The 11,625-nt window shown below is 44.0% G+C and overlaps 1 protein-coding gene across 1 annotated transcript; it reads left to right on the top strand.

The window, feature by feature from the left end:
• The first annotated feature begins 248 nt into the window (after positions 1–248).
• PSMB2 (proteasome 20S subunit beta 2) lies at positions 249–11,282 on the top strand. The gene is made up of 6 exons (XM_041417643.1): positions 249–392; positions 2,765–2,887; positions 3,452–3,522; positions 8,375–8,537; positions 10,176–10,225; positions 11,051–11,282. The coding sequence occupies exons 1-6, from the start codon at positions 302–304 to the stop codon at positions 11,156–11,158; spliced, it is 606 nt and encodes a 201-aa protein (XP_041273577.1). The 5' UTR covers positions 249–301; the 3' UTR covers positions 11,159–11,282.
• The last annotated feature ends 343 nt before the right edge of the window (positions 11,283–11,625 follow it).

The raw sequence follows: 11,625 nt of genomic DNA, 5'->3' as shown, positions 1-11,625 counted from the left end.
CGGAACTCGACCCCCTCCAGATTCAGGGCCACCCCATCCTTTCCACATTTAACCGCCCCGATATTCCAAAGGGACGGAACTCGACCCCCTCAGATTCAGGGCCACCCCATCCTTTTCCACATTTAATGACCCCGATATCCCAAAGGGACGGAACTCGACCCCCTCAGATTCAGGGCCACCCCGCTCCCCTCAGGGCTCCACGGCCCCGCGCGGGCGGGCGGCTCTCGCGAGCCGTGACGCCATCGGCGCGCGCGGGCGCGCAGGCGCGGCGGGGCGGGCCGGGCCGCGCTGTGTCACGGCCATGGAGTACCTCATCGGCATTCAGGGCCCTGACTACGTCCTGGTGGCCGCGGACACCGTGGCGGCCACCAGCATCATCCAGATGAAGCACGGTGAGACCCTGGGAGGCGCCGGGGCCCCGTGCTGAGCCGTGGCTCGGGAGGGTGTCGCAGGGCCCCGGGCGCGCCCGCGGTGTGCGGGGTGGGCCCGGCGCTCGGGCTGAGGGGAGGCTGTTCGCGGGGAGGTTTCTCGGTGTGAGCGCTGCAGGGCCCTTCAGGGAGGTGTAGTGGCTGTAGGAAGTGCCAGGCGGCCTCTGGAGCACGGAGCCAAAGCGGGGCTTAAATCGCCTCTTGCTCCGGGTAAAGTCCCCAGTCGTGACCGCGTGTGACCGCTCTGTGTTGGGTTGTCAGCTTAATTTACCTGTTCAGGTGAGCGCTGGCTTGTGATCCCAAACCTCGCTCTGAGCAGCAGTGTTCAAGTGTTTTAAAACCCTGTTCGGATAACGATGTGTGACAGGAGATGCTCACTTGTGCCCAATTCAGTGGTAAAACGTAATTAATGGGAGAAAAGGCATTGTGGGGACTAAAAGTATCAGTGAAATTCACAGCACAGGGAGCAGGAGCCAGACTGAAACATGGCTTTGGTTTCTTTGTATGGTGAGACATCTAGGGTCTCACCAAGTCTCTCTAAAAAAATTATTTAAATTCTCTGAAATCAATTTTTTTTTCCTGCTAGACTGAAGCTTGTTCTATTCTAAAGACTGTGCTTTACTAGCTCGTTTTAAAAAAGTTGTAGAACAGAAAATTGCTAGGTCCATACAAATGAATATAAGTAAATTATATAAAAATGTTATAGCACTGCTTTTACATCAAATGTTTCACTTCAAGTCTGTGATAGCAAATTGGAGCAGTGTTAGAGGCTGTGGTACATACAAAATAAAAATTTAATCACTTTAAATAATGTTTTCTAAGTTAATATTGGTTCCAGATAGGTTTGTTCACAACCTTTAAGAAATATGTACTTTGAACATAGGATTTAGTTGTTTTTGCTGGGGGGGGAACCCCATAATTTTCAGATCTATATTTAGACTGTTTATTTGTAAATTAATTTCAGCCTGAAGAAGTTTTGAGGTGACCTAATTGCCCTTCCAGTACCTGAAGGGAACCTGCAGGAAGGATGGAGAAAGACAATTTATAAGGGCCTGGAGTGACAGGACACAGGGAATGGCTTCCCACTGCCAGAGGGCAGGGATGGATGGGAATTGGGCAGGAATTGCTCCCTGTGAGGGTGGGCAAGCCCTGGCACAGGTGCCCAGAGCAGCTGGGGCTGCCCCTGGATCCCTGGCAGTGCCCAAGGCCAGGCTGGACGCGGGGCAGTGGAAGGTGTCCCTGCCCATGGGAGGGGATGGGCTTTAAGCTCCTTTCCAACCCAAAGCAGTCGGGGATTGCAGGGCTGGGCAGTGTCAGTGGCTTTCCCTGAGCTCCAGTGCTGTGATGACTTTTGACATCATTTTAGAGGATTGTGACACTTGGTGCCTGCCTTGCAGCACAGATTGTTCAGCACCATTTCGTGAGCTGGAGAGGAAGCTCAGAGCTGGAGGCTTGGTGTTTGTGCAAGGATTTTCCCTTCACTCCAGCAGCTGCTCAGTGTCTGCCTGGGGTATCCAAGTGCCAGGTACCTGCTCTGGTGAGAGGAGACTCTGTGAGCACAGGATTGTCTTCAGCACTGTCATTGCAACAACTTGGATCCCCTCAACACAAACTTAAAACTGTTTTAAACTGCACTTTCATCTAAAAATATGGATTGCTGTTCCTTCATTTCCTGCTTATAGGTCAGCTTCATTATGATTTATAATAATTGTTTTAATTTTCATTCTCTTTGATAGTTTGGTTTGGTTTTTTCCAAAAAAAATGACAAGCAAAAGAAATGTTTCTGGAAAAGCTTCATTCACATATGCTTCTGGTTTTTGGGACTGCTGGATATAAGTAAAAGGGCATCATTTGACATGGAATTTGTTTCTGGATTTCCTAAGATTGCTTTTGCTCAGTGTGTTGATATTTCAACTTTATATAAATTGGTTGCTTCTGTTGCAGAATATTTGAATAAAGTTGAATAGTCACTGAGCAAAATTCTTACTCCTGATCCCAGGAAGCAAACCCTTATGCTTTGAACACAATATTCTGTGTGAAGCTTTATTCTTTCCTACCTTGCTTCTAAGGTAAGAAATACTGTCTATTTCTGGAATGCCTCCCTCCTGAAGGGCTTTGTTTCACTTTAACAACTCTTGTGTTCTGTGCCACCAGCTGTGAGACACCAAATGTCAGTGTGTGCTCAAAAGGGCTTTTTATCATGGTGCTCCAGGTCATGATGCAGTTATCCACATGTCTTTCTTGCTTCTGTAAAGTCCTGATGTGTCATGATATTGGCAAAATAATTTATTCTTCCTCGTGACCCATGGCACTCAATGTTATTTTTCTTTGCCTAGACCATGACAAAATGTTTAAGATGAGTGAAAAGATCTTACTGCTGTGTGTGGGGGAGCCTGGAGACACGGTGCAGTTTGCAGAATACATCCAGAAAAATGTTCAGCTCTACAAAATGAGAAATGGTGAGTGAAGCAGGACAGGCCCTGTGGGCTGGGAGCAGAGCTAAGAGTGGTTTCCAGGTGAATGTTGGTGGAGAGGGCTGTTCTCAAACCTTCTGTAAAGATTTCTGCATTTTTAGTTCCCAGCAAAGGTGATAATTCAGGCAGGATGCAGAATTAGAATCTGGATTGTACAGTATAAATTAAATGGTTTATCCAAATCCTATCAAACTTCTTTGCAATATAAATGACACAAATATGTTACTGACAGACTTACTATTCTAATACGTCCATTGCATGCTAACTGTCACTAGTTCTTCTGATATATTGGACAAAAAAGTCAAGCTACATGTCCTTAACACTTGAATTTTTTGAAGCCATGTATTTCTATGGTCCATACAGATATGAAATACCCAGAGTCTGAGGGCCCTGTTCATGTCTGTAGCTTTCAGAATAAACCAGAATTAGACAAAAGGCACTACATTTTATCACTAAAGAACATTTTGTTATTTCAAAAAAGGCATGGGAAGGTGGGAGGTGAAACATGAATGATTTGTTATCAAGTAAATAGTCCCATTTCTTCTCCAGGTTATGAATTGTCTCCCACTGCAGCTGCAAACTTCACCCGGCGAAACCTCGCGGACTATCTCCGGAGTCGGGTGAGTAAAGCTGGGAGATTCTGGCACAGGCTTCCAGGGAACATTTCCATCCTCAAATAATGGAGTCTGAAAAAGGTGGGAGCTGCTGTCTTTAGTGATGAATTTGGAACTGGCTGCTCAGGGATGTCGTGGGGTCAAGGAACAACTGGATGTTGCATTCAGTGCTCTGGTCTGGGTAACAAGGGGTGATGGGTCATGGATTGGACTCGATGATCTTGGAGGTCTTCTCCAACATCACTGATTCTGATATTCTGTGAGTTCACATTGCTGAAATAATGCCTTAGTAAAATAGAGCTTGATTTGCTTATTTTAAAAACTTATCACATCACTTATCAATAACTGATACAGCCATAGACTTAAAATTCCAGCCTTGGGCCCAGTAAACATTTTGTCACACGCTGCAGACGTGAAGTGAATTAAACTTCTTGAACATCGAGATAAGGTTGTGGGTTTTCATGCAAATGCTCCAAATCCGTTTAATCTTCTTGGAAAGTGATTTCATAGAGCAAAGCTGTTTGATGTACTTAGGAAAACAAGTGCCTTTTGTAAACAGCGACATGAGACTTTTGGTAAATACCACATCCAAGCTGGGGTTGTGTTTTCAAGTTACTGTACTGCAATTAGCAATGTTTCCCAGGGTGATTTTTTTCAAAGTATGAAAAGCTGCTGTGAGGGGGCAAACAAACCTTTAATGATCTAAGGTTAGGAAGCATTTCATTGAGAAGAATGTTAATGTGCTACATGAAAGAAAACAGGAAGAAAGAGGATGTTGAGAATGAAGTTGATGAGCTCTGTCAGGAATAGAGTGTGGGTTAAACTGTGTTGCTGTTCTAACAGTGCACTGCTCAGGCCTGAAATCAGGTTTTACAGTAGCAAATAAGGGCCAGTATTAACCTCAGAGCTGTATTGTTGAGAACTACACACGTGGGGTGAGAGTTCTTCCAGAACTCATGCACAGGAACAGCCAGAGATTATTGTTCTCCTTTCTGATGCATATCGCAGCTGCAGGTAGGAATTTTTTCTTGTGGGTCCCTTCCAACTGAGGATATTCTGTAATTTCACACTGCTCTTCTGGTTTAAATGGCTTCATCCAACTGCATGGCTGGCAGGTGATGGTTGGCAGTGATGCTGTTTGCTTTAGCTTGTGTTGAGCTGTGATTTGGAAGATCTGTGTGTGTTCTGTGCATTCCTGTGCAGTTCTCGAGGCTGATGTGAAGCAGTGATACTATTGGGGCCTGGCCCTGGTGCTGATGGCTCATCTCAGGGACTTCTGACCTGCACAGATGAGTCTGAGTGTCCTGTCCTTTTCAGCAGTGGCAGCTATTTCTTACGTATGATTTGAAGTACCTTTAACAGGCTTTTTGGTAAACCTGCCCATCAGGAGGCATCACTGACGTGGCACCTTTGTCTTCCTCTCTGCCACGTCCCTTGGGGCCTGATCCTCCCTGTGGCTCCACTCCTTGCTGAGCCCACGCCTGTCTTCCAGCTCACCTTCTCCAGCTGGGCAGCAGAGTGGGGAGGACACTGACAGAGGCAGATGTGTTTATTTACCGGAGACAAAACGCTGCTCTGGTGCAGATGGCAACGCCCCAGGGCGCGCGGCGCTCTCTGACACTGCTGTCACACTACACTGATCTCCACATTGCAGGCAGAAGCTTTTTTCTCTAACTTAGCACTTCGTGGTTCGTTTGTGACATTTACAATTTTACAATACAAGCCTTGCCATGAGAGTTGGGGTTTTTTCCCTATGAGTTTTGTTACATTTTCGTCATAATATGTGGGATACCAGAAGGATTAACGCTGGTGCTTGAAACTGCATAAGAGGCTACTAATGTAATCATGTGAATCATGAAAATAAAAATTAAAAGGTAAAACATGCCAGTGCCTCCTGTTAGGAGTGGGAAAATAGTTGAAAAGTTAAAGGTTTGGTAGGGAAAAGGTAGTGTTTGTTGCTTTATTGGCACTCACTGTGTGAAGCTGTTACAGGAGGTCAGAAGGTGTATGAAAGGGAAGGTTAAATTGCAGCAGGACTTTCTCAGGCATTTAGACTCTTGTTGTGGCCAAGATCAAAACAGTTTGTTCTGCATTGTTCATCACCATCTGGGTTCCTCCCTGTTATCCAGTTTGATTTCATTTAGGATTCCCATTAGTCCTGTACTCCATATTCTTGATATCTTGGGGACAGCTCACAAGGCAGTGCCTTGAAATTGTTCTTCTGGTGGAAAGTATCAAGTGTAATGACACTGGACTTGTATCTTAAGGCCATTACATCACTGTTGTCTTTGCTTCTACTTGATAGTCACCATGTGGTTTTTCATGACATTTCTCTTCTTAAAACACAAGATTTCTGCTCCAAAGCAGGATCTGAAAAGAGTCTTTGTGGTTTGTGATCAAGGCAAACCTGGAAGGTGCTTTGGCTTTCACGGAGGTGAGTGATGCTGTAGTGTGTAGTGGCAGGACAAGGGTGAATGGCCTTAAGCTGAAGGAGAGCAGGGTTAGATTGGATATTGGGAAGGAATTGTTCCCTGTGAGGGTGGGCAGGCCCTGGCACACGGAGCCCAGAGAAGCTGTGGCTGCCCCTGGATCCCTGGAAGTGTCCAAGGCCAGGATATTGGAAGAGGAAGAACCTGGGATAGTGGAAGGTGTCCCTGCCCATCGCAGGGGGTGGAATGGGATGGGCTTTAAGGTCCCTTTCAACCCACACCATTTCAGGATTCTGTTGTTACCTGTTCCAGCACCTCACCTGGTTCACCTGCTGAATCAGTGCAGGGTTTGGTACATTGAACTCACTGCTGAGGTTATGTGTATGTTGGAGGGGGGGGAAGTAGGAAAAAAAGCCCCCTGCCCTCCAAAGGTGATGAAGTTCAGTCTCTGATTGTGATGCTGTTTAATTATAGGTGGCAGGGTCTGGCTGGATTCCAAAGGCAGCTTTCAGCTCCTCTCCCCATGTCCACACTTGGCAGGAGGCTTCCTTGCTCCCACCTTTCCCCCCTCGCTGTGACTTTGGCTTCCGCCAGATGTCACAGGGCTGTGTCACCACCGAGCTGGGGTTGGGCTCTTTGGCACAACTGTGCTCTTCAGCTGTAAATTCTGAACAATTTCACACATCTCCTAATTGCTGTCGTTATTTTAAATCAAACAGCACCAAGTGCAAAACTACTTGGGGTGAAAAATGGTGCTTCTGTAGGAAGGGAAGTTTGAGTTAAAACAACTGTTCCTGTTAGCCATCACTCATTTGATGGCCCTTTAACCACACCAGCCTTGTAAAGAGTTGAGAATTGTTGGCATGGACCAAGTTACAGAAGTCAAGAAAGGCTGCCTTTGGAATGGACAAAAGGTTTGGGATGTACAAGAAATTCAGTCCCAGCATCGAGGTGTTATGCTGCAAATTTAATTTATAATCATGGAAGTCGTAAATAGATTATGTATATTTGCTAATGTTTAAATCCTGCCTTTCTAGAATAATAAGGCATGGGGGATAATTATTCACATTTGAGTTTTAAGAAGTCTCAGAGACCATTAGCAGGAGAACTTAAAACTGAAAATCAGTTTACAGATGGGTTTAAGTCTGTATAACACCATTTATTTATGGTTGAGTATCTCGCATATGCCAATGTTGGTAATTCCAAGTCACACAATAATTTGAGTGATCTTGTGTCATGGCTCTTAAATATCAACTTGTGTGATGTTTCAGAATAAATAAATGATGAAATACAGCCTAATTAAACCAATACAGCTGCATGGTAACTTCTTTCCAAATATTCTTGGATGCTTTGAAGATTAAATCACACAATTTAAAGTGATGTTTTATATATAACTCTAGCCTGCTTTATTCTTTCATACTGTCTGAAAGTAAAAATATAGTGGCATGTGATTTTTTGTGTGTGTGTGCGTAAATTTCCTGTATTGAGTATCAAAAATGAACTTTTTCTATGATGCAGTTAATGTTTTGGCTTTAGGGTGAAATTTTGTTTGCTTTTTTAATCTGGTAGTTGCATCATAATTTTTTTTTTTCTTATTTTGTTGCTTGTTGATCCAGGTTTTCCAGCAGTTTGGAGATATCCTGTTAGTACAATTAATTTAATAAGAAACATTGTGTAGATATGGAAATACTGGAAGTATATAAAAGCTGCTTTTAAAAATACATACAATGCCCAAATTTTTTCTGATCCTACGTTTAAAAATAATACAGTGCACGTGTGTTTCATGGTTTTACAAAGTACAGATCTTGGAAGGAGATGTAGGAGAAGAAGAGATGTCTGATTTATTCATGATGGTGGAACACTAAACCCAGAACATGGGGTAGACTGCCAAATATTAAACTTGGTACATGCAATAAAAAGCAAATTGCCAGTGAACAGGACACTGTGTGTAGCTGCAGTGTGTGAGAGCTTTCATACATGCTGGGACGGGCCAAGCTCACTGGGAGGGGGAGTGGGAAGAGAGCAAAGAGCAGGTTACATGAACAAAGACTTCTTAGAAACTGCAAAATGTTCACGTTGTGCTCACGTGTCAGCAGTAAAAATCCATAATTTTTATGTTGAGGGGAAAGAATCTGGCGTGAAAACTGCATTCAAGTTCTTTAAAGTTTGAGTGTGTTGTGAAAGCTGTAAAAAAAACCCCAAACACACTGGAAGAGTTCTGTGTTTTTATTTGCTTGTGCAGTCCATGTCACCAGAAGACCTGATCACTTTTACCTTGAGACCCACAGTGTTCTGCAGACAAGACTGATGTAGCATTTTACGATAAGGAATTGGGTAATCAGCTCTGCTGCTGTTCCCTGGTGCACGGGAAATCGGGATTCAAAGATCTGGTGTGAGTGCTCTAACAAAAACATCATTTCTCTTGGCAGACCCCTTACCACGTGAACCTTCTCCTGGCTGGCTATGATGACCACGAGGGCCCTGCCCTGTACTACATGGACTACCTGGCAGCTCTGGCAAAGGCTCCCTTTGCAGCACATGGATATGGAGCATTCCTTACCCTTAGCATCCTTGACCGCTATTACAAGCCAGGTGAGTGGAGCCACTGGACAGGAAAATTCTCCTGCTTCAATTTAGGCCTTGAGTTTATTAACCAGTGAGACTGACATTTGCTGAATCAGGTGGCATTGCTGTGGTGCAACAGATTGGAACTTGACTTTTTGTTAGATAAATGGAGCTCGAAAGGTTGCCTTTGGTTTTGCTAGCATGGTAACAGAAAACTAGTCAACTCCTTAATTTTTTTTCCCTGTTTGCAGCATACAGACTGGAAATAAAGGACATTTCAGTTATTCTAAAATATGATTAGGCTTTCCTGGACCATTGGCAGCTGGTAGTCTGCTTTTAATAAATAACAGTTTGACAGCTCTATCTTCTTTCTTGTCTGTTGGCTCTGACATGTACATTTTCCCAGAGTATCAATATTCAGAGGTCAGTCCCAGATCCTATTGCACCATATCTTGGATTGGCTTTGTCTATGATAAATTTAAAACATTCAAATGAAAAGATATTCCTAGCAAGATCATCTCCAGCACTCTGGAGTGGTGATGATGAATCACAGAGTGTGGAATGGTTTGGGTTGGAAGGAACCTTAAAGCTCATCTCATTTCACCTCCTGCCATGGGCAGGGACACCTTCCACTGTCCCAGATGCTCCAAGCCCTGGCCAACCTGGCCATGGACACTTCCAGGGATGGGGCAGCCACAGCTTCTGTGGGCAATGGAGAGGTTTTAGACTGATTCACAGTTCTGTGCACTTGGCAGCTGCTCATCATAACTCTTGTACATGTTTGTACCTGTCTAAACTTTTAGTTTAGACACATAATCCAGTGCCAAGGAATATACATGGCCCCATCCCCACTGTGCAGATAAGGAAATGTGCAAAGCACAGAATATTGTTAATCTGACATCTTTGGCTTTAGGTACAAACTATTTGACTCCTGTGTGCAAAGCTGAGTTTAAGTTATTATCTCTGCTCTGAGATTAGAAATCCTTTCATCTACCTCCTTCAAGAAATGTAGCTATAAACTGATCATTTTCATTTAACTTGCCTGAGCAGTGGATGCAGGTCTGGAACAAAGCCTAGAAAGAAGTTTTAGACCCACCGACCCTGTTTGTTTTCTAGTCATGTCCCCCAACAATCTATTGTTCCATTTTCACCATTCCTTGTGGAACAGAGGAAAATAATGAACTTCACTGTCATGGCTTGTCACCCCTACGGAGTGCTGGATTTTATCCTGAAGTGTGAGAATAGCAGGAGCATCCCACACGTGCCTTGTCCTTTATTGAGCTCAGGAACAGCAGGAGCATCACGCTAAACCCATCTCCACCTCCTGCCCTGGACCCGCAGCCGGCCGGGGCAGCTGGAGCTGATTTAGAGCTGCAATAAACTGCAGGAGAGGGAGGTGGCTGGGCTTCTCTGAGCCAGGCCCTGGCCATGGGAGGCAGAATTCCGTCATGCTTCCCATTCCCTGTAACAAATCGATTCTCAATGGCTTGTTGGGGCGTGAGCACTGCGGTGCAGGGCGTCCTCGGGACATCTGGAAAGTGTTTTCTGTGAGCTGGGAAGGAGAGGTTTTGGTGCTCAGCTGAAAAGTTGTTTAAATTTAATAAAAGTTTCTGTGGAGAGAGATGGCCTCTAATGAAATCAATCTGTGGATGTTTTCCCTTTCAGGTATCACACGTGAGGAAGCTGTGGATCTCTTAAAAAAATGTCTAGAGGAGGTGAGTTGCTGAGCTCAGGCCCTGATGCTCCTGAGAAAGGAATGTTTGTTTGCATTCACTCGCTGATGCTTTCCTGTTCCTCTTGTCGCATTTCTTGCTGCCTTTGCCAGAAGGGTAATAAAGGCACTGGCCAGATGTGGAATAGCTACTGAGGAAAAGGATTTAGAGGCAGTTGCATTGCCTTTGCACGGTTCACGTCCTCCAGAACGTAAACTTGAGCTTTTTGCGTGCTTAGCGTAATACTGATCCTGACTTTTTCCTCTTATGTTTCTTCTGAATGTACTGCAGCATGCTTGTCACTTGTGTTACACTTAAGAACTCTTAGAAGCATAAATTAATTCTTTTCCAGCGTGTGAAGTGATATCTGAGGTAAAGCCTTGACCTTAAAGTTCATGACCAATTTTAATGTCAACATTAGACTCCAGACATTTCAGACACCAAGGCTTTTTTTGTAGGAAAATAGTCTTTATCCTTGTCTTTAAGAGATTGATTTGGATGTAACATCAAGAAGAAGTGCTCTGAGGAGGTCCTGTCTGAAGTATCTTTGTCATATGTACACTTTGTGTCCAAAATTTTAGCCCACTCTAGTTTTCCTGCTTAAATGTCTTGTTAACAGGCCTGGCTATTTTGCATCTCTGCCCGAGGTTTGTCTAATGTGAACTATCTTACAACAAACTCCCACTAATTCACTCCTGAGCAGTGAAAAAACCCGCTCTAGTTCCTAATATTTTGTGTCACTAGAACCAGGATGGAAACTGAAAGTATACTCTCCTCTTTTATTGAAGCTTTGAGTGAATCTCATTCCTTCTTTTTGTCTTTGAACAGCTTCAGAAACGCTTCATCCTCAACCTGACCTCCTTCAACGCCCGCTTCATTGACAAGGAGGGCATCCACGAAGTGGACAATATACCCCTTGCCAAAGTGGAGTCCTAACCCCCAAGATCTTTCGTCAGTAGTCTTGTTTTGTTCTCTCTTGGTTTTTTTTTTTTTCTATTCATTTGAAGCACATGAGTAATGTACTGCAGTGGGAGCTCGAATAAAGCCTGACATTTATATAGCCAGTTTTATCTTTTTATTCCACTGATCCTTCCTGAGAGGATTTGAGTAAATTGTTCCACAGTGAAAGTGAAACTTGATTTACAGTTCATGGGGGCACATTCAGCTTATTTATCTTTCCTCTTCTGAGATTTTACTGCTCTCCAAATTTCTTATTTGTGGGAAAACTGTATTTTTTAGATGACATTGTGCTGTCATCCCTCTCATCACTAAAGCTCATCAAACCCCAGGCAAGTGGTCCATGCCAAACATACAGCATCTACGTTATTTTTTCAAAGATGTTACCACTTTTTGCTGTATAAAATATTAACGAGGTTTTCAAAGACCTAATTTGCTTTTGATAG

Source organism: Onychostruthus taczanowskii, unplaced genomic scaffold, assembly GCF_017590055.1.
Source record: "Onychostruthus taczanowskii isolate IOZ18803 unplaced genomic scaffold, ASM1759005v1 scaffold56, whole genome shotgun sequence".
NCBI classification, from domain to species: Eukaryota; Metazoa; Chordata; class Aves; order Passeriformes; family Passeridae; genus Onychostruthus; species Onychostruthus taczanowskii.
Note: the sequence above shows the minus strand (reverse complement) of the source record. Positions and strands in the feature narration are given on the sequence as shown.

Excerpts from the sequence above, each read along its gene's own strand:
- PSMB2 (XM_041417643.1), top strand. The coding sequence starts at position 302 with ATGGAGTACCTCATCGGCATTCAGGGCCCTGACTACGTCCTGGTGGCC. Across the intron at positions 2,888-3,451 it reads GCTCTACAAAATGAGAAATG|GTTATGAATTGTCTCCCACT; the intron begins GTGAGTGAAGCA and ends TTTCTTCTCCAG. Across the intron at positions 10,226-11,050 it reads TAAAAAAATGTCTAGAGGAG|CTTCAGAAACGCTTCATCCT; the intron begins GTGAGTTGCTGA and ends GTCTTTGAACAG.